Source organism: Kryptolebias marmoratus, linkage group LG1 (assembly GCF_001649575.2).
Source record: "Kryptolebias marmoratus isolate JLee-2015 linkage group LG1, ASM164957v2, whole genome shotgun sequence".
In the NCBI taxonomy this organism is placed as follows: Eukaryota; Metazoa; Chordata; class Actinopteri; order Cyprinodontiformes; family Rivulidae; genus Kryptolebias; species Kryptolebias marmoratus.
Window position 1 is genome coordinate 13,626,341 of NC_051430.1, and position 22,525 is coordinate 13,648,865.

Below are 22,525 nucleotides of genomic sequence, written 5' to 3' on the forward strand. Positions count from 1 at the left end.
ATGAATCAAACACTTTCATAAGCAGTACTGTTTGAACTGATGTGTTGGATTAAGTAGCAGCTAAGGATGTTTTGTGCATCTGTCTTTGTGCAAGCACATGATGTAATTTGAAGGCAGTGGGAGATTAATGAAAAACACCATAAGGCTCTTCAGCACATTGATTCTGTCATTTTTCCCATTCTGTGTTTATTTATTTATATTCTCTTTTATTCTTGTGCTCGTTTTAATCCGTTTTCTGCCAAGACCGCAACCTCATGTGAGATAGAACGAGTTACAATGAGACAAACAAAAAGCGTTATTTTGGGATTGAGGCGCGCTTTATTTTATCAATCTTATTTTCTTCTTTTTCCCCTCCCTGTTTGGCTCCGTTTGGCTCCGTACGGCCCCAGCGCTTAAGGGAATAAAAAAGAATGGCAGACATATTGTAGGCTAAATCTAATCAAAGAGAGAAGTGCCTTTGAATGTCTTGTTCCCTTGGGCAGAGCGTTTTGTGGGCCCGTCGGTTTAAACCGGTGCATCATGCTCAAACTCCTCCGTTTTAAAATGCAATTAATATTGAACAGGTACCCTGGCCTGTGCTCCCGTCATATAATAACAGCGTTAGAACAAAGGTTAATGCTTTGAATTTAATCTCTGTCCTCGTCATTTTTAGTAGAGTTGCACTGCAAGTGAGGGGAGATGGAACTGTTGAGGGGAGGGGGGGCGGGCAGGCAGGGAGTTTGGAGAGAGATTGGTAGTCAGAGTGGGGCTCAGACGGAAGCAAAATTAATTACTGGTCTCTATAAATTCAATGTCATGTCTCATTTTCTTTAATCCTCCCAGCCTTTCTCACTTCCTAGTGGTTCTAACAGAGAGGCTTGGAAAGACTAATGAAAAGGCCTCTTAGATGCTAATGGCAAATTAGCCTTCGTGTCACTTTTGGAGCCTGTGAGTGGAATGACTGCCTGCTCGCTGAGGCTATGGTGAGGTGGCAGCCTGGACTGCCCCCTGCCCCTCAAAATAAGAAGGTTAAGCTTCTACATTATGACAGCTTTTTTTTTTTTTTACACGTTGTTCAGTCTCCCTTTTCCATCATGATTTACAGCTGTGATTGTGTGTTTCTAAGAGGAAAGCCAACCATTCTGAGAGCCCTTCTCTTTGGAGGGTTTAGTGGTTTGGATCATGAATAGTGAGTTCAGTCTCATTCCATCTCTCCTTTTAGTCGTTGCTAGACTGGACTAGAGTCAGATTTAACAGCTCACTGGGGTTATTGTCTGATCACGCCTCAGACACAAACAAATGAAGTCATGTGCGCAGACAAAACTTTTTTCTTTTTTTTTTTTTCTTTCTTATGAATCTAGAAAGACATGTTGAAGAAAAAAGAGGGACACTTATTGATGGGGCTTTAGATCTCAGAGACGACATCTGCTTTTTGTTTCAGTCCTCACAACATTCCAAAACATTTTAGTCTCTGACAATATGATACAATCTGTCACAAGTTGCACAAAGTTTGTCAGTTCATGGGAAACTCACAGCTCCATGAATAAATGACAAATCTGTTTAATTTTTGTCTGCTTGAAAAGCCATTCTTCGTCTCCAGCCGGTTGTGTGGCAGTTGTGAGACTGCCTCCTGTCAAAGAGAATTGTACAATCTGAGGTATTAATGAGCATTCTTTGGGGCTAAGACAAGACTTCTGTTTGTAGCTTTGTCTCGTTCTAATTTTTCTTCCGCTTTACTTTTTACTCAAGCAAAGCCAAAGAGAAATCCCGGTGCTTTACTTGCACAGTTTACTCTTTCAGCAAACAGAGAGAGAGAGAGAGAGAGAGAGAGAGAGAGAGAGAGAGAGAGAGAGAGAGAGAAAGAAGAATTCAAATAGAGAAACAAGAGTCGCTCCTGAGAAGGCAGCCAGCCAGAGTATAACGTGCATTTATGTAAAACTTATAATCCAATTAACAAGTACAAAAAACTCACTGATTATTTTATAATGGGAGTACAAAACAGAGAGGTGCCATGTTCGGAAAACTGCTCATGTGTTAAAAATCCAAATGGCGTGAAATGAGTGTGTCTGGTAATGTGGTTGAATAAAACCCCATGCTGTGGCAAACGGCCAGAGCCCTGATAACTCTGTTCCCTCTCTTTTTTTGTCTTTTCTCTCTTTACAGGCATACTTCCGACAGGGTGTTGCCCTTCAGTACCTTGGTCGCCATGCCGACGCACTGGCCGCCTTTGCCTCCGGGCTGGCCCAAGACCCCAAGAGCCTGCAGCTACTTGTGGGCATGGTCGAAGCTGCTATGAAGTCACCATTACGAGGTGAGAAATGGAGCAGCTGGAGGCGCTGCGCCTGTGTGTTTCAGTGGTTATCATTTTCATGTCACTATCTGTGTGCATCTTCACTTCCTACAGCAGTTTAAAAGCTTGTCTCCCAGATAATCCTGATTCTGTCAGTCAATACCTGTGTTGGGGTGACTTTACCTGTCAATTTTTTGGAGCTGTTCTGCAAAGAGGCCATTTCTGTCTGTCTATCTTCTTTTCTTTCTGATTGTTGGTGTCAAGTGCTTACCTTCAGCCTCTAAGGAATGATGCCTGCAGCTTCAGCATATCTTATTGTCAGTCAGGCTGATCACACATACAGATACTCTCTTATCTTAATGAACATCCGACATTAATGCTATTGTGTTTCCTCTCTGTAAGCCTTTTTCTTGACCCTGAATGGGTCTTTATACCAACTGAAGCCAAGACTGCAACAGTAAAACTCAATAATTTTCTTATGAATTATTACCAATTCTGGTTGGTAAACACAATGACTTGTCAATTGGCACTTTCACAAAACACTTCAAGCCAAGCTGGGACTTAGACGCCTTCTGGCCATCTTGGTGTGATTTCTGAATGGGCAGAGGTGGCATCGGGGAAAAAAGAATAAGGGGGTCTGTCGCTGTTGTGCCTTTGTGCAACCAAGCGAGGTAGTAACAAAGCCGGGAAAGTTGACATGGGAAGAGATCAACTGGCTTTGCGGCTCAAGGATGTGATGTAGTGATGACGGGCGGTCTGTGAGACCACCCGGCCACACGATTTAAAAACCTAAACAACAAGAAGCAAATTCATTAGAGAGGAGAAGCTCGCTGATGACACACTAAACACGAGGGAGACGTCTGTCACACATTTATTTTGCGTAGAGCTCCACGCCAAAGCAACTCTGCTCTGCGCCTCTTTTGGTTCTGTAAAGCTCGCCGTAGTTCTAAAAGCTCACATCCATGGGGGACGTGGCTGGCTCCAACTGTGATTCGCGAACAGTCAGAGGCAGCATAAAGATGGACTGGACTTTGCGGAAATGTTTTGGGAAAGCGCCGAGTGATAAGAAAATAGCCAAAAACATCCAATATAACATCCAATATAACATCCAAATAGTTTTATCTTTGAATGATCAATACAGAAGATGTATCTCTCCTCAGAGCCACCTCTCGTCTTCCAAAATATTTGCCAAACCATGGCAGAACTGTGCTGATGAATGAGTGTGGTCAGCTTTATGATTCAAAAGGCTGTGAAATGTGCAACATGATATGTAGGCCTCAGACAGCCAACTGTCTGAATATTTGTGCACAGGTGCCAGGGAAGAAAATATAACTTGAAAATAAATTAAAAAAAAAACAAAAAGAATTGAAGACCTGCCTTAGCCACCATGAGTCTTCAAGCCTTCCTTTGGAACCAAAACAAGAAAAGAGTTTGGGTGTGAGCCCAGACCGGTGCATTGTGGACCAGAATGGGCCTTCTCAGTAGGAAATGGCAACATTTAGTCTGAGCCACTTAATCTCCTAATTGTTTACCCCTATTTCCCAGAGTGCCAGGCAACCACCGGAGGACCTGATCCAAGGTGTGTTGAGGAGAGGTAGCTAGGTCAAAGGATTTAGAACAATGATCCACTCAGAGGGAGTCTTGGCACATGAGGGCGATAATCAATGTTACGCCAGCAAACAGGGAGGATAATCAGTGTTACACAGACAAAGACCAATGATTGGAGAAAAGTAGAACTGCCTTTTCCCCTTTGATTTTACGCTTCAATTTGTTGGTAAACTTTTCCTACCACTTTAACTGGAGTTAACCAGCATCATAGCTGGACTCTAAGAAGTGATTTTACTTTGAATTAAAATTAGGGTTTGTTGATTCAATACGGTCTCGGTAAATGTTACGTTTTTTTCAGTCAGGTTCTTTTATTTACATACTGTGGGTGATAACATCGTCATTACATAAAATAACTTATAATTTGATGTTATTATACTATAAGTCTGTATATACTCTAAAAGCTACAGTCTTTCCCTGAGTAAAAACTGTAATTTTATGTAATTGACCTGTTGCCAAGAAAGAGCTGATTACATCTAGATGTAATCGCAGTGCTCACTAATCTCAGTCATTTATTTTATTGCATACATATCAACACTGTTTTCTGTCCTGTCAAAGCACTGCTGTTTTTTTTTCCAATTGAAGAGGTCCAGCTGATGACATCCATAGGAAAGTAGAAAAATAATTACATCAGAAAAGCGAAAGACAAATATTGAAGCTCAGAATAATATAAAGGTGTATCTTATCAGACTCAGTAAGGCATAGATAAAAAAAAAACTTGAATGAGTTTGCAAACCAATATGCATATTTTTATTTTTGTTCTTGTTTCTCACGATTCTATATAGATATTTGGTATCATGTTCATTTTAACTTTTGCCAAGTAGATGTAACAAAAGGGTGAAATGGTCCAATTTCACCTCGTTCCCCTTTTTGCACTTCTGTCTCTTCGAATCTGGAACTTCCACGCATCTTGGAAACAATGTTTTCTTGATTATTTGTCCATCTGTATTATTGAATGAACCATGGGAAACAAGCCTCTCACTGCTTTTCATTTAAAGCTATATTAGAGGATGTATACAGTCACATTTTTCGTATTTTGTTGTGAATCTAGATTTGTTGTTCATTTAGTCGCTTTGCTTTGTGCGTCCTGAGGATGCATTAGCTGTTATTATGGCATTCTCTTACATTACTAACTATTAAAAAATGGGCTATCACTTTAAATTTACTCCGAATAATCCATAAAAAACTACTTTTACCTTAGTGACTTGCAGAAGTGAGAACAAATAAAACAAATAACTATAGTTTACAGACCTTTTGACAGATCTGATACCTTTATTTTACTGTTTATCTTTAAAAGATTTACTATATTTTATATGTATTAAAATACAATTTAAATTAGTCTTTTTGTTATGGTCTTTTGATTGACATGATCATGGGAAGCTCATGATGAGTTTAGTGCTAGGTTTATAATTATCATCTTCATACATACAATATTATGGCTTGGTTTAAACAAAATCTGGTATTTTATTGCAAATCTAAAATGTAAAAGGAATAAATGTAACTAGAGCTGGATTTATTTGTTTCAAAGCACGGTCAGCTTCTGAAACTCTGAGCTATTTGATTGATTGAGTTTCAGGATGAGGCCAGCTGTTTGGCTGTCAAGAGGAAATACATATTCTTATGGCACTCTAATAGGGCCCAACAAAATATGAGCTTGGCAGCTCAGTTTCACAACAGGTCAAGTCAGACAGCTGCGTTGCCCAGTAGGTTGCTCATACTGCCAAATTGGAGTGCTCAGCAGATCCAATCAAGTGGCTACGCTGCCCGGTGACTTGCAGGATACGTCCAGCTAGACAGGTGGCAACTTTTTTAGGTACGTTTTTGAAATGTCACCTGCAATACTCTACAGTAGGAGTGACAAACTGACCTTAAAATAGCCAAAAGTTACTTGCAGAAGTTTCTTTCTTTGAAATGTCAAACAGATTTAAGAATAATATGAGGCCAAAATAAAATAAAAAAGTAATATCTTTGTTTTACATGAGAATTGTTATGTTTGATCAATGAAAAATAAAAAAATTACATTCTAGCATAAGATCCTTATTCCAGCTCTGAAACTTGGAGGTGGTAGAATCATAGTTTGTCTCTGTTTTTAATGCAGCTGAAGTGCTTGTTATAAAATGTAATATGCAGCAAGATGACATGGAGCAATTACATTTTTCTTTCAATCAATGGTTGATGAATGACTAACATTTGGGAAAATTTTGTTTTTAATCTTAAAAACTGTGATTGAATTTTGAGTGTTTTTGATCAACTAAAGTTCCTCTGAGTGAATGTGCAGAGCTAATGAACAATTAGAAGAAATTGTTGCTCAACCAAGGTTCTCCTGATACTGGAAGGGAAGCTTTGCAGACTTTTTCCTCCAATATGAAGGTGAAATTATGTATGCAGAACTGGATCATTGTAATGAAATGTGGTGTAGTGGAAATAAATGGGCCTAAATGCAGGCAGGTGGATTCTGACAAACTTGAAATTTTAATGACTGATGAATCCAAAATAAAGCCTAGACAAGGCATGATCACACTCTGCAGGTGAATTATTAGAAGGATCTGCAGAAGACTGAGGCAAACCAGGTAGTATAAGTACTGGGGAAGGTGACTGCTGACTGAAAACAGGTGAGCTAATTACAGATGTAAGTCAAGTGAGTGTGGAGCTGGTATCAAGGTCTATAAGGGGACCTGATAACTATGACAATACAACAGTGGTCTCCAATCCTGGTCCTGGAGGGCCTCCACCCTGCAGGTTTTAGTTGTTTCCCTGCACCTCGGCAGGTCTTCAGGTTCTACAGAAGCCTGTTAATCACTTGTTCAATCAAATCAGGTGTGTCAAAGCAGGGAAACATGTGAAACATGCAGGATGGTGGCCCTCCATGTCCAGGACTGCCATGCTGTATTTTTGAAACCAGTGTTTAGACAATATCGGTCTTTAAGTCGAGGCTACGCCCTCACACACAATCATGGTGTCACATGACATTTATTTTCATCATGTAATAACTAATTACAGCTAAACCTGTTATTTATACATTTGGACATACAGCAGGAAGGTAAGAGCTTCATGAATCAACAAGAGTCAACATCTGAAAAAATATATATATCTGAGTTGTGTATTTACATTATATTTTAACAAAGGCAAAGTTCCTTTTATTTACATGTAGGGGGTGGGACTTAAAACCTCTACAAGAACCAGATGACAAAGAAGCTGGTTTTGGCCTCAACTTCCAGTTTCCAGTCCGAGGTCTATTTATATCCAGTCTTTGGTCTAAACCATGAGTTTGTGTCTCTGTTGACCCTGTGACAGACTGGTGATTTGTCCAGGGTGTACTCTGACTCTCACGCTTTTACTGCTGGGATACTTACCAGCCTCACCTGCAACAAAGAAAAAGACAAAGCAAAGAAAAAGATAATAGTCAGCTATAACAGTGGCTAAGTCAAAGCCACTATTACTTGTTGACTTAGTAAGTTTTAACATGAATAAAAAATCAATCCAACTTGGATTTACAACTCTAACTCTTCGTTTGACTTAAAAAGAAATATTGAAGAGGCTTTTTATAAATCAATAGAGGGAGACAGTTAAGAGGGAAATAAGTTTCTCTTTGTGCGTCTGTGCATACCAATGTGATGGAGCTTTTAAATCCTGCATCCTGTCTACCTCCAGCCTCACTAAAAGCTGACTTTAGCATTTGTTTGCACTTCATGCGTGCGCATGTGTGGAAACAATACACTCCGGGGTTGTAACTACCTGTTTATCAATGTAACAGCTATGACACTTTTTTTTTTTTTTTTTAAAAAAAAGCTTTTTCTCAGAGTTTGATTTATGACTCAGCTCTCAGTGTCACTCTGAAGGCAATTACAAGGTGTGAATGAATATAATATGCATGCACTGTCTCCATAAGCACGACATTCTGCCAGGAGCTGGAACTGAGGTGACGCTCTTGAAAGAGCATCATCAGTTATGCTTTTGTGTGCTTGTATGGTGATGCATCTCATACCGTGTGTGTGTGTGTGTGCATGTGTGTGCGTATCAAGGTGAATAAGCATCTTAGTGGGTTTTCTAAGAATGACTGAGTTTTTCAGATACTGTTGTGCCTCAGTGTTTACTTATATAAATTCAAAACGGTTCAAGAAAACTTCAACTATAGCTTACAATAACACGCAAACTACATACAACTCCTGACATACAGTTTTGCACAGGTACATTGTTTCATATCACCCACCACTCAAGGCGAAAGAGCAATAATATTTTTTCCAGTGTCTGCGTGTGTGCGTCTCTGTGTGTTCATTTGTCTGTCGTGTTGTCTGTCTTTTGGTGTCACCCCTTTTTGTCTGTTAGCAAAATATCTCATGAACCAACAGATTTTTTATGAAACTCTCAGAAACTGATCATCGGATGTCTATCCAAAACTAAATAACTTTTGAAAGTAAACCTGATTCAAGATGTCTGCCACAACAGAAAAAAAGTCTAACTCAATTTTACAGATATTGAGCTAAAACCTGGTGTGGTAGTAGGTGAGAGTTATTTACAACATACTCATGAGCGCTAACAGCTCTGACAACATTGCAGTAGGTTGTGCGTAAAAACATTTACGAGCTTCGACAAGAACAGCTCCGTCCTTATCAGATGATCTTAGTTTACCACTCTGCCGGAGTATTTGCCATCCCCATGACTAATAAATACACAGAAAAACAGCTAAAGCTTTAGTAGACACAGAGGCACATGCACACACTTGGTTATGTTAGGATGTTCGATGTTAGTGTCTGCCAAAGGTCTATATAATCTGGAGGGGCTGTAGATCCCCAGTCCCATGTGGCCCACCATTGATTTATGTCATTGTGTGTTTTCAGCCTCTTCAGAGGTCACCTTGTGTGTCTCCTTTGCTCAGCAGTCCCTCTGCTACATCTACTTTTGTGCATGGGCTGCATTTGTTTCTCCGTCACTCTTTAATCGCCATCTTACAACCCTTTTTGCTGCTTTCTCACACAGCCATATCACCTGAAAGAAAAGGCAGAATTATGGCAGGATCTTGTTTTATGGTTTGTTAAAACAGCTGCCTACAATAGTCTAAAACCCCCTTTCCTGGAAATTGCCTGAGATTATCAAAGTTATAGAAGAAGAATAAAAAAGAAATGGCTCCTACCACATATTGAGTTATTGTTAAATTGTCAGTGAATGCTGTTATTTAGTCAGGCTACAGGCTATGCTTACTGAGGCAGAGAAAAAGCAATCATTACAGGAAGCAAGTACAATCTGCATGCACACAGCAGTCGCCTTTGTCGGAGTTAGCATGCATGTAGCACATTCACCACCATCTGTGTCATTTGTTGTTGTCAGTCAGCCTGTCAGCACAAAAAAAATGATGTTTTCATGCGTGCACTTTGTTTCTGACATGTCTCTCTCACGTCTCTCCTGCACAGATTCTCTGGAGCCCACCTATCAGCAGCTGCAAAAGATGAAACTGGACAAAAGTCCATTTGTGGTGGTGTCTGTGATTGGCCAGGAGCTGCTGACAGCAGGCCACCACACAGCCTCTGTTGTGGTGCTCGAAGCCGCTTTGAAGATTGGGACTTGCAGCCTGAAGCTACGCGGCTCCGTCTTCTCGGCCCTCAGCAGCGCTCACTGGTCCCTGGGCAACACAGAGAAGAGCACAGGGTACATGCAGCAAGACTTAGAGGTGGCCAAAACCTTAGGTAAGGACAGGGAAGGAGGAACTAATGCTATGGAGTGGGCTTTTGTTTTTCTATTGTTTACTTGTTGATAACTTCAATGAAACATTTAAATGGATGGGATACTAGAGTCTAATGTCATACATAACCACTTTTTTAGGGATTTTAAGACAGTCTCATTAAATTCGCACAAATTCTACTTTCTTCTTTAACAAAAGAGTAATACATTTTTTATTTACAGTATAAATAATAAAGGGCCTCATATTATCGTCTCGAAACCTTATATTTTTCATTACTGAGATTCATATGCTTTAATTTTTTATAGATCTAACTTTATTTTTTGAGTACTGGCTTGATCTTCCTCAGAATAGAGAACAGCAGCACCATAGGAATGTTTTGTCATTCTTCAAACGGGCCTTTTTTTTCCAACTGCTTTTTTGCTGGAAAGCTTGTGTTGTTCTGTTTCGTTTGAAAATATCTCAAAGCTGGATTTTTTTGTTTGTCTGTTTGTTTGTTTGTTTTCTATAAGTCAAGCAACAAACTTGGCAATGTCACAGCTTTCACTTTTTTCTTCCATTGAAACTCTTGTGAGATTTTGAGAGTGTGTTTTGGATTGCTATGCTTGGGATTTACCTACTGCCAAGCTGCAAAGACTGGCAGTCCCTTTTCCGATACAATTCTGTTATATTCGTAGGCTCTTTTGGACTCATGTCGGTGCTTATTACCAGACTCCCCCTCCATGCTTCACTGTCACGGTTATTTGATCATTGCAGGGTTCTTGGCAGGACATGCTGGACTCAGTGTGTACAGAACAAATTTATCTTGATTTCATTCAACTGAGGTGTAGGCTTTCAATATTCATCAGGCTTTTTTAAATGTTTTTTCAGCATAACTTGTGTCAACAAGTGGAAAAGTTCTTTTTTTTCTCTTGGCTGTTGTCAATAAAAATTGATGTACGGCAGTGTCCTTTACATTGTCTGAGCTGTTAGCAGAAACTCTGATTATCTTGGCCAAGTCTGAAACATCTCCATGCCTGTTTTTCATCCCAAGATTGCAAAAGTAGCGGATTGAATTATTTTAGGAGGACAACTACTGTAGCTCTGATTAGAAGTACTGTTACTATGGCAGCAACTGTGATTCATCTGATTTCTACTTGGCCATAATCTTCTGTATCCTTTTGATCCTTCCGAATGTTCAGTGATTATCAATTTTGCAACCTCATTGTCAGTGATCTCAAGCGCTGCCATCTTTTATGCAGAGAAAATAAAGGAGGTCTACCACAGCTGAGCCTCGGTCCTATAGGGGTCACAACCACCATGTGCCAAGTGATGCACCAGTGGTGGTAAACCATAACTTAAATCTTGGTCTCCAATAAACAATATGATTCATATCATTAATGGGAGTGCGTCATTACCAATGGTCATAAAAATTAACCAAAAGGAAACCTTCTCAGTTATAATCTTCAATTGGTAATGAAATATAATATTAACAGATGAGTTCAGTCATAAAACTAAATAACTGTAAAGAATGGTGTGAACTCAGGTTTTAGCTAAAATTTGTCATCGTTTGCATTTCTTATATATTTTATATGCAGTACATGTTTTAATGTTTGTAAATTTCCCTTTATTGTGGTCATTCATTCATTCAGTTTTATAATATTGTTTTTTTTGTTAGTTTATGAATATTTAAAGATGTAATATTCCAAATTGGTTTATTATAATAACAGAATAGTTTTTTGATTTATATATTAAATAAGCTCTCATGTTTTTGACATTAAATATTAATAAACTTTAATAAACAAATCCCACTGTAGCCAGTTCATGATAGGAGCACCTCAATTAGAAAGAAAATCAGTCCCCAGTCCAAAGTTATGGGATGTCATACATGGTACATACATTTAAAGTTTGTTTGCTTAAAAAAAGCAGCCACAAATAAACTCTATCTGGATTATTCAGTAAATCGTTAAGCTAACATTATTTTATCAGCCTGCTTTGGATTCAAAGGACTGACACAAGTTTTTGGTTGTCACTCGTCTGCCGGGCACCACAGAAAACATTCACCAGCAGAGGTTACTGTACATTTAGCTTTGGACTCGTTGTCTCTGACACCTTCTTTGCCTCCGTTTGAATCCTTCCACTTACATCTGTACTTCTGTAGTTGCTTATATATATATATATATATATATATATATATATATATATATATATATATATATATATATATATATATATATATAATATCGGGGTAAGCTATTTTTTCACCATAACATATTTTCTACTAACAGAGCAGACCTTTTTTTTGCCTCTCATTGTATCTTAGTGCCTTTCACACAAAATATGGACAGGTGGACACATGGTGTGTTCAAGACAACTTAGAAATACAGAACAAAACTTACTGATTGTAAAGCAAGACACACAATTTCCATGTAATAAGGTGATTCCATATTTTTAGATATAGTTGGGGACCCTAGTGGTAACCCTTGTAATCTCAGGTGTCTTCTGTTTTGTCCCGCTGAGATTCTAGTTTGGATCATGTGTTTTCAATCTGCTTCTTCTAAAACTGAAATTTTGAGAATTGTTTAAAAATTTTGACGTTAACATAATATCTCACATGGTGTAGACTATATGCTCAATTTGCCTTAATTTGCAACATTTAAATTGGCAATTCTGTTTATCAAAGGATAACACCTGTAGTTTCATTTAATTTACCCCCTACTTGTGTAAAAACAAATTTGGATTGGTGCCTCCTTTTTTGGTTTGATATTTCTATTAGTTGCAAAGTACTCTTTTCTTATAGCTAATGGGCATAGTTTTGCATACCAACAATCAAAATGACTTTAAACATCACATCTATTTAAAAACAACATTATCAGCTATTATTAACACTAGCATTTAGATACAGCTATCACAGAGCCTAAGAACTGCCTTACATGATAGCTAGCTTTGCTGTGGAGTTGCTTTTTTTATCTTATTCTTGTGCGTATTAAAGTCTTCATCATAGTTCTTTATAATAAGTTCAGCCTTGTCTGTATTTTTTTTTCCAAAAATTATTTACTTGTCTTTTTCACCATTTAGACTTCCTGCTCAGACATTAAAGGCTACCTGAATCTATCTTCCTTAGAGAAGGAATGACCTTTTACGAGAGAAACAGTAAGGAAAGAAAAACTTCGAAGGGTGAGATAGGGGAAAAAAAAAAAAAAAGAAAACAGAGTGCAGCACAGACTGGCTCCACTCTTCTCACCCCCACACATTTGACACATGAGTGGGCAGAGCAGCTGGAGATAAGAAGGTTCTCAGGTGGAGCACGGAGACTTAAGCTTTACTTTGGCCATGACTGTGAGGCCTCTCTGTCAGACAGAAATAATAAGGCTTTCCCCTCTCACCCTCTGGAACACCGAGATCAACACCAGCAGCTGTCACAGAAGCCACTTTACTGTGGAGAATTTAGAACAACCATTTTGCCTTTTATGGGTGCAGTGGCCTGCATGTGGCATAGATGTGGTTCATCACATTATTGTTTAACAGTGGCCATGAGATTAAAGGAATGAAACAGCAGGTGGTTTGACAACAACCCTGCCATTTGTTGCTGCTTTTCATTTTTAATCTCATGTTTCTTGTTTTTTTGTCTTCAGGTGACCAAACCGGGGAATGCCGGGCTCATGGGAATCTGGGCTCTGCATTCTTCTCCAAGGGGAACTACCGTGAAGCATTGACTAACCACCGCAACCAGCTGGTTCTGGCCATGAAGTTAAAGGACAGAGAGGTAAGCGAAGTCACAGCAGACTTAAAATAGGTAGAACTAGGCAACTGCCACTGCAGAGAACAATGAATCCAGCTTGTAAGCTCTTTTTTTCCCCTCTTAGTCCTTTGTCATGTCGAACGTGTGGGATTGCGCAGATCCCAGAATTCCTCTGCGCTCTCTGCTTAGAGGACATGTGAAGGAGAAGTATTAAGGACACATAGATGCTTCCATTCTTTATCACTTCAAAAAAATGAGTGTGAAATTGGGGCTTAAAATAGGCAGAGGTGATTGGAGAGGAGAAGAAATGAGGTAGTTCAAGCAACATACAATAGAAGAGCTTTAGCTGCTGTTTTATTGGTGCAAAATGTTAATGCCGATGTTGTACAGATATTTATCTAGCTCCTGAATCAGTAATAACTTGGTAATATACATCTTTTTCTGAATAATATGCATATTTGGTTGGTTGAAAAAACAAACATTAGTCTGATCCATTTTTTAAACACTTCTGTGCCCTTTTTTCTCTCCTTTCTGTTTTCCACTTCTGACCGTCTTTCTGGCCAACCTTTGTGGTCATTGTTGTGGGGTGACAGGTGCTTGTTCCAACACAATTCCCGTCACACAAGAAGAAGAATGGCCTCTGTTTCCCCTTCCTTATCCTCCCCACCAGGCTGGCAGGCCCGCTTGTTTGTGTTCCCTGATATCAGGAGACATTTAAACAGTCCAGTCAAATGTGGCACAATGCGCCAAGATGAAACTAGCTGTTGAGGAATGAGGACAGAGGCGCCCTTGACATCTTTAACTCCCAAAGAGTAAAAGTACAACTATGTGGTTAGTGATAGACGTGTGTGTGTGTGGCGGTGGTGGTGGTGGGGGGGTCTTAATGTTCGTTCTGAGCTATGGTGGTGCTTTAGCACCAATCAGCAGCCCAAATAACTATAATGCTTTTACTTGAATGTGTGTTTGAGTGTATACTCATACAGTATCCCTAATAATTCATTCAGTATGCAGACCTGTGTATGTTTTCTACCCTTAATAGAATTTTAAGAGCTTGTGGAGCAGTGTATCAACCTATCAGCTACTGGGGTTGATGTTGCTCTCATGTTGCTTCTCAGACTGGAACAATATCTCAATTGCAGCGCCATACTAAAAAAGCAAATTGGCCATTCATAAGTGTAGAAGTGTTTCGGAGCCTAGCTGAGACCGACGAACACCACAAATGGTTGCATCACTCACAAAACCGTCTGATTGGTTCCTCACAGCCCACCCTACTTTCTTTTCTCTTGTTCTTTTGAAGGCCCCCTAATCAGAGTCATATGTGTGTCACACCACCTGGTCTCCTTCAGAACACACTGGAGCCTGGTGCGTAGCTCATTACGACCCGCCTGGTGTGTTGTTGTTTTTTTTTTTCTGATGTGGACTTTTTATCTGGCCTTTCTGAAGGTCTGAGGTCACTTCCTAGGGGCCCTGGGACAGGATGTTGTTTCTGACTGGATTTCCAGTGTGCAGCCTGCAGCTTGTAAGCGCTAAAAAGACAAAGCAGACTCCTGATGTACAGATGAAGTAGCATTCTAATTCTTTGTGAATTGAATCTTTAAAATTTGAATGCATAGTAATAACTTATAATATATTGGAGGTGTTTGTAAAATTCTAGAGTAATATAAGGGTCTAGCTTCATTATGACATTACGTAAGGGTTTTAATTTGGTTAAGATTAAGGTTTTAAACATAAGGGTGTAAAATTAAGGATTGCTCTTAATTGCTTTTGTCATTTTTATCTCCAAAATCGAAAAAAAAGACCAACTTTTTAAAACAAACTCATCTCATTGCAACACGGATGTATTTATGCCTGCAGATTTGTATAGTTTTGTGCTCATCAAGTTAATTGCTCACATCTGGGCGTGTGGTGACATCATTAAAGTGAACTCAGATAAGTCAAGTAGCCAGATGATCATGCAAGTTTTAAACAAAGACTTAAAATGTTTTCCTTAACTTGCTGTGTAAGGCTGTTAATAGTGATACTGCAGCACGCCTAATGACAAGTCACCCAAAACTTTGGCCTAAACTGCAATGGCCTATCTGTGACAAAGATCAGAGCTAGACACAAAACAGGGATCCCGAATGAGTGTTCTCCATAAATCGCACAGCTGTACAGAACTTAGTTCATCAGTAAAGCTTGCAGGTAATCTTGATTTGTCTTGTAATAAGTGGAAAACTCGGTCCTTGCTTTTTATGGCACATTGCAGCAAAGAAGTCAGGCATAGAGTCGGGCCCTCTTAGCTGACCAGAGGACTTTGTGACACTAATGGATTGTTATGAATCTAACTAGGACACTATAGATGAAGAGCAGAAAACAATGTGGAGGAAAAAGAAAGAAAGAAAACCAAACATAGAAGAAGGCCAAGCTGTGGAAAAGCTCAAAGAGAGAGTGCTCTGTCATCCATGGCTGGGACTGGGATCTGCGGTCCAAACCAGTGAGGTCATGGACTAGCGTGAAGTTAGTGTTTTCTTTAGCTGGCTGACTTTCGAAAATATTCTCCGCAGATTTGCAACTCTTTTAATCTGCAGCTAGAACATAAACCTAGTTTCTTGTCTTCCTAGCAACTAAGAAGCCTTTTCCAACTTTGTCTTTGTCCCAGTTTCCACACCTGGTTTTATCTAAAGCATGCCAGTAACCAAATTTACAAAGGGTCTGACTGTAATTGTAAGACAAAGCTGTAACTAGGTCTTTTCTCGAAGTGCTCTTATTTTATTCTTCTCTTCACGTTTTGTCTGTGACGTTTTCTTCTCAAATAGTAGGTTTAAATAGGAAGAAGTAACCCCTAATTTGGGGTGTGAGTATTTTGGAGAAACTGAGGCAGGCTGGCAGGGGTGCACTCTATAATTATCTCTTGTGTGATGTTAAAAAGATTCTCCGATACTGACTCCCCCAACCCCAATGAAAATCACAATCAAGGCAAAGTTAAACATGATACAAATGTCTTTTTTCCATTGGCTTTGCTGTTCCACTTTGCCTTCTTAGTGCCAGTCACTTTTTTTAAACTCTCCCTTTGTTTATTTCGATTTTCCATTCCTTTTTAACTTATGTGCAGAAAAGAATGTGTTCAGACTCTAAAATTGACTCTGACTATTTTGTTATTAGTGCTTGTTTGGGGCTGTTTGGATCTTGCTGGACTTTAACTCATCTGATGAGTCTGAGAGCTGAAAGATGAGCCTCTAAATAAGAGGTGAGGTAGAGAGGCTGTGTGGGTGTTCCTCTTGTCAGGGTTAGGGTTTGTCAGCATTGGTCAGCACTGGAGCAGAGGACCAGATCATTAACGAGTCATTAGTGGACGTATGGATGTGTGCCTCTGATGCATGTCTTGGGGGTCACGCTAATAGGGGATGGGGAAGAGGTGGTGATGGTGTGTTTGCATCTTTGGTGTTGCTTGGCACTCTTCTTGCTTTTCTTCTCATCCCCACCAGCTTGGTGATTCAAAGGAGTTCTTTACGGATGATTAGAGAGGCTAATTTAGCCAAATTATTGGGAGGGGCCTGAAAAAGATAGGTGTCCAACTAAACGAAAAGCCTCCCGTATCATTCTCCCTGCAGACACTTTTTAAAGCGAGGTGGTTCGGGAGGTCAGTCAAGTGTTTGTTTGACTTTATTTTTTTTTTGCAAAATCACCATGAGCAGAATCGCCACATTAGTGCCCGCTTCCTCACCTCATGTTGTGCCAGACTGAGGCACAGAGCTGGCCATAGTGCGGCAGCTCCAACAGCATGTCCAGCCTGCTGTGCTTTAATGACACACAGGCTCTCCTCGGCCCACTGGTTTAGAACTGCTCCACAGCAGCTCGCTTAGCCATGAATCATGAAAGATGGACGGCAGACACCAGCCAATGGGCCATGACCAGAACTAGGGAAGAAGGTTTGTGTACTGTGTGTGTTTCTCACATGTGTGTGTTTGTGTGTTTAATGATGGGAGCCCACATCTGTGTTCCCATATTCCAGAGTCATGTGAATGTGTCATGTCCCATTCATGTGCATGTTTGTCTTGGATCATTTGCCTGTGCAAACAGATACAGAGCACATTTTTGCACAAGAATTCAGGATTGTAAAGCAGACTCTACAATGCATTTTTTTATTCTGACTGCTGCTGAGATTTGTGCTTAAAGTATAATGTTGCCTCTTTGTGCATATACACACCCATATCATGGCGGATAAACAAGAATTCCCTCTGTTACTGTATGTGCATGTATGTAAACATGTGTGCTTGCACTGTGCATTTGCTGCATTGGAAGTGACGCAGCTTTGTGTCTCCCCCAGCGGAGCATTTGGAGGGCTGTCAGAGAGATGAATGACTGCCGTTATATCGACTACTGCTTTCTGCTGCCTCTTCCTTCTCTCCTTCCTCAGCACACCATGCTCTATTTCTCCCTCTCTCCACCATTCCACATCCACTTCCTTCTTTTTCTCCCATTTTTCCTCCTCTCCCCACGCCTCTGCCTACTCGCCATCTAATTTATTTTTCTCTAATTTAGAGTGCATTTATTGTTCCATCGTTTTATAGTGTCACAGACCATGTTAGCATATTTTGTGACAAGAGTTGCCCTTAGAGAAATCAGACACAATCCACTTTTAAAGGATTATTTGCCATTATGGCTCTATAAATTCACTCTACAAAGCAGAATGGTTGCATGGACTCTTTGATTTACTGATTTAAGCATCAATACACAAGCATCACAAGCCTTGCTGCTAATGCTACTTTATCAAGCCCTTAATCTAAACACTGCAGTGGCTTGTGTGGATTTACCAGTTCCCATTTGTAACATAGCATAATTTGTCTTGAATATTGCACCTCATCTGTCTTTTTCTCCCTTGTTGCCTCAGCCAATAGCAATTCAGAGAGATAAATTGAATATATAAATAGTGACATGGTCACACGAGATTCCTGTGCCTTCTGATACAATGTTGTGAGGCACTATATGATTATAGATGTCAGCTAATGCACACTTGAATATGGCTCATCAGGGGTTGTGGTTCTTAGAGTTTTCATTGCACCACAGGGCACAAAGCACACCCATTCTAATCAGCATGAAAATCAAATGTTCAATCATTTATCTTGGCAGAAGGATTTGATGTCAAATGGTGAGCAGGTTAAAGACAGAACATGCCAACTCATCTTCTCCAGATAATATGTAAAAGATAATGGAGGGAGTCCGATTAAAGGTGTTGTTCAGTGGAACATTAGCTCTGATTAAAGTGAATTGCCTGTCAATGATAGCCCCTGAAACACTCACACCAATATTTTAAGTGGTCTCACTGTTGTGCTCATTTTCTGGAGAGCTTGCAAGTGCTCCACAGAGAGTGGTTAATGTGTTGTTTAGGTCTGTGCGATTAATTCATTATCTGATCACACCGGCTTAATCCTTATTACAGAGATGGTGAGTCATTTTCATACAAAATCTGATTTCTGCCAGAGGGAGAGTCTAAGTGTTATTCACTGCTGACCAGAAATACATCAGGGTCCAGACTTGGGGCAGACCTCCCAGTTAAACCTGGCACTCCCTGCCCCTCCTCCCCTCCGGTCTTAGGCCAGCCCAGTCCTCAACTAGTTTGGCCAGAGAAGCCATTTAAAGCTGTGGAACTGCATCCCTTTCTCCAGCCCGATCGATAGCAGAGCTGTCAGCAAGACGAATGGAGGCTTTAGGAAGTCCATTTTAATGAAGGAGAAGTAAAGAGAGGTACTTGGAAAAAAAGATGGGAGCAGAAGGAGAAAGGAAGGTCCACTGAAGGCTGTTATAAGAGGAAGGAAGGAAAAGGGAGGGGAAAAGAGAGAGGAGGCAAAACATGACTGTGTGCATGTTTTTATTGTGTGTGTGTGTGTAAAATTATGCATACTGTGTTATAGGGTCTACAGTGACAAAGGTTGGGGAGGGGTGGACAGGGTTGATTTAGCTACAGACAGAACTGTTTCTAGCCCAGCAGTGTGAAATGACTCCTTAGTTCCAGTAAACTTGAAAAGCACAGCCCAACACAGAAACCTATATTAGTGGACTGAGGGGATTTCATCTGGCCAGCACATGAAAACCACATCAACTCTTCGGGCTCATGAATCATGTCAACAGCTCTGTGGTAAAAAGACATTGTTGTGACAAGGAAAAGGCTACCAATCTGAGGCTACTCCCTTCCCAGCTGCCCACGTCCAGTGTACCAGCTTGCATCAGGAGATTTTTTTGCACATTTACATTTTATAGAACATCCTCTGGGTATTTGTTGTTGTAGGTTGTTTGTTTACAACCTGTTTTGTATGCATTCCAATCTGATACCATTTGCCTAACGTCAATATGCAGAAAAGACTGAATGTTAATTGGTGATTAGGACTTGAGGTCAGAGGTCAGGCAGAGCTAGTGATGTAGACCCACACTCTTCTACAGGCTGTGGCCCCAGCCAAACTCACTGAAACAATCACTGACCTCGATTACTTTGTACAGACAGGGAAATGATTATCGATTTCTGCACATGGCTAAAGGCCTACATGTAGCCCTGATAGCCAAAGATGTCAATAACTCGGTGCAGCCACTAACATCCAAAAGTTAAAGGCCAAGCAATCCTTGAAGGGTGCATATCCCCTGCCACCTGTCCAGACAGAGATTTGAGCTAAAATCCTCTTATGTTGAAAAATTACAGAATTGTAGCCATTTTGATCAAACTTTGAAAATACAATTTCATATAATAGCGCAAGATATTATGCTCAGAATATGTATTGTGAATAACTCTCAACTTCCATTGCATCAGATTTTCGCTCAATATTTGTAAATCTGAATGAGTTACAACCATTTTTGAATTGGCTAATGGCATTTAGCTATGGTAGCCATCTTAACTCCGAAAGTCAATCAGTTGTAGATGTACAATCGTTGATTACTTACTGAAAGTTTTGTTTAGTGTTTCATGAGATATGGTGCTAACAGACAAACAGGGTTACCTCCAACTGTTAATGCTAAAGTTTTAGTAACAGATCTTGCTCTGATGAGTAGCTGTGATGAGAATCTGTGTTGTGGATGACTTTCAGCAACAACCATCAGGGTAAAATGGCCTTTATGACATGTTCGCTGTGGATCTTTGCTACTTTATTTTTATCACCTCATTTTCACATAGCAAGCTTTCTGACATGTTAAATTCACTTTGTTAGATGAGAAGTCGCGAATGAGCAAATGCCTTATTGAATATGTAAAAAAGCATAGCAAGCTAACAACTGCTTTTAATTTCCATTAGTCTACAGGAGGGCATCTTTTCTTTCTCGAATCGGCACAAAAACATTTTTAAATGAATTTGAGGCACTGCATCACTTTAGCACTTAGTTAGATCATGTTGTCTCAGAGTTCTGTGCGAAGAAGTGTATACTTTTTTACTAGTCCTTGACATTACTCACTCAAAGTTAAGCAAAAGTAAGCAACACATTATTAAATAATTGAGTAGGTAATGTGCTTATAACTCCTGAACTGAAGTATGAGTGAATATGTGAATGGTTGCCTTTGTGTCTTGATGTATTACTAATACGTTCTTTAAGTAAAACAACAAAGGAGCTCTTCAGGTATATTCCTCTAGAGCTTTATATATATATATATATATATATATATATATATATATATATATTCCTTTCAACTGTCCAGGACACAGGCTTTATTATGAACAAATGTCCCCTCCCTTCTGTGCTTTGCTTTCTTCAGATCTTTAAAGAGTGAAGTCAAAGATAGGAACCAGATAAGCCCTCAGCACTCAGCCATCTGTAAAGTAGAGATGAGCTTGTCCTTAGAGATAAGGTGAAATTCAGACGGTGCGCTGCAGTTTTGGACAAGTTCCTGCCAGTGTTTGGAGAATGGTTTTTGTATTACAAGGGAGCATGGGGTCTCCCATGGGGAGGGGGGCGAGGTCAGCACAGCTCCAAGTGTTTGATGTTTGCATTATATATAGCTTCGGCACACTCTAGGATGTAGCAACTGCATTTTTGCAGAGTGAGGAGAGAGTCTTGTGCAAGATTCTCTGACATCCAGCCAAAAATGGAGATTATAGCTCCTCAGTTTGGCTCAACTCAAGCCTCCTAACAACTCTTGTAGACTGAGATTTGCTCTCCTGCTCACATTGTCTCACCCCCTCTCGTCTATAGCTTTTTGTCCGGAGCTACAGCAGTGTCAGCATTCTTGTCCTTGTGGCACAGAAACCAGACCTTCCCCAGCCTTTCTTGGACGGAAGCCCCATGTCTGTATGAGGAGGTGGAATGTGTCTTTGTGCAAAGCACCAAGAGAAAGCAATAAAACAGAGAGAAATACGAGGCCCCAAGTGACTGAAATGAAAGTACTCCATCTTAGAACGGGATTGAGGCCTACGGGTTCTGCTTATACTTGACCTTGCAGCACACAAAGTAAGGCCTCTAAATAACTGTCAAGACAGACTGGCTACACATCAGCCTCAGAAAAAAACAGCTCTTGAATGTGTTGTTTTAAACATAGAAAGAGACCAAGTGAAGTCAAGCTTGTAAAATATTTAGTAGAGAGCCCAAAGGTAAACAGTGTTCTGGTTCCTTTTATTGTTGCTTTACTCATTTTGGACATTAGCTGCTACTGTAAGCACTAGGAGCAGATTTATTTTCACCCACTGGCTTTTGCTTGTGAGATGGGTGACCATCTCAGGTGATGCCCCTCCTTATGTGTTATCCCGGTGATATATTAGGACATTTAATGCATGTTTATTTCATGTCCAGATACATTTTAGGAGCTTATTAACACTTCTTCTGCCCTGTCTATGCTAATACAGTCTACAACAGCCTCCACTAATGAGGCACCTTACTTATAAAGAAAAGCCCAGGGTTAGAAAAATGTGACACCCTTCTGCAAGTGAAGCTCGTGGTATTAACCAAAGGTGGGTCAAATAAATGAATATTTTGGTAGCTGGGAATTAATATCACACAGCTGACATATTTTACTGAGGTAAACTGGAAAAACAAAAACATTTGGGCAGCAAAAAAAACAATACTGTAAAATGAGGAGAACATATTGTTTCTTCAATTTACTGTGGAAGTGGCTCTTAAAATCATAATTTTCCTGCTAATTGGCCATAATTGGCTTGTATTGTGATTGGTATCAGACCTGCTTTTACAGGCTGCACACAGCTGTTTGTGTGTACATGCGATTGTTGGGATGAAGAGAGTGTTTGCCGTCATGTGTGTGTGCGTGTCTGAGCGTGTAATGAGTCGGGCATCTGTGAATTAGTGCATGG

The 22,525-nt window shown here is 40.0% G+C and overlaps 1 protein-coding gene across 4 annotated transcripts in view; it reads left to right on the forward strand.

Annotated features, from left to right (window-relative positions):
• Positions 1-22,525, forward strand: part of ttc28 (tetratricopeptide repeat domain 28) — a 189,436-nt gene that overhangs the window by 115,909 nt on the left and 51,002 nt on the right. For all 4 annotated transcript variants that reach the window (XM_017417279.3, XM_025006153.2, XM_025006154.2 and 1 more), the window contains 3 exons: positions 2,143-2,290; positions 9,283-9,555; positions 13,163-13,293. In XM_017417279.3, coding sequence (XP_017272768.1) covers positions 2,143-2,290; positions 9,283-9,555; positions 13,163-13,293 — 552 coding nt within the window. The remainder of the gene's footprint in view (positions 1-2,142; positions 2,291-9,282; positions 9,556-13,162; positions 13,294-22,525) is intronic.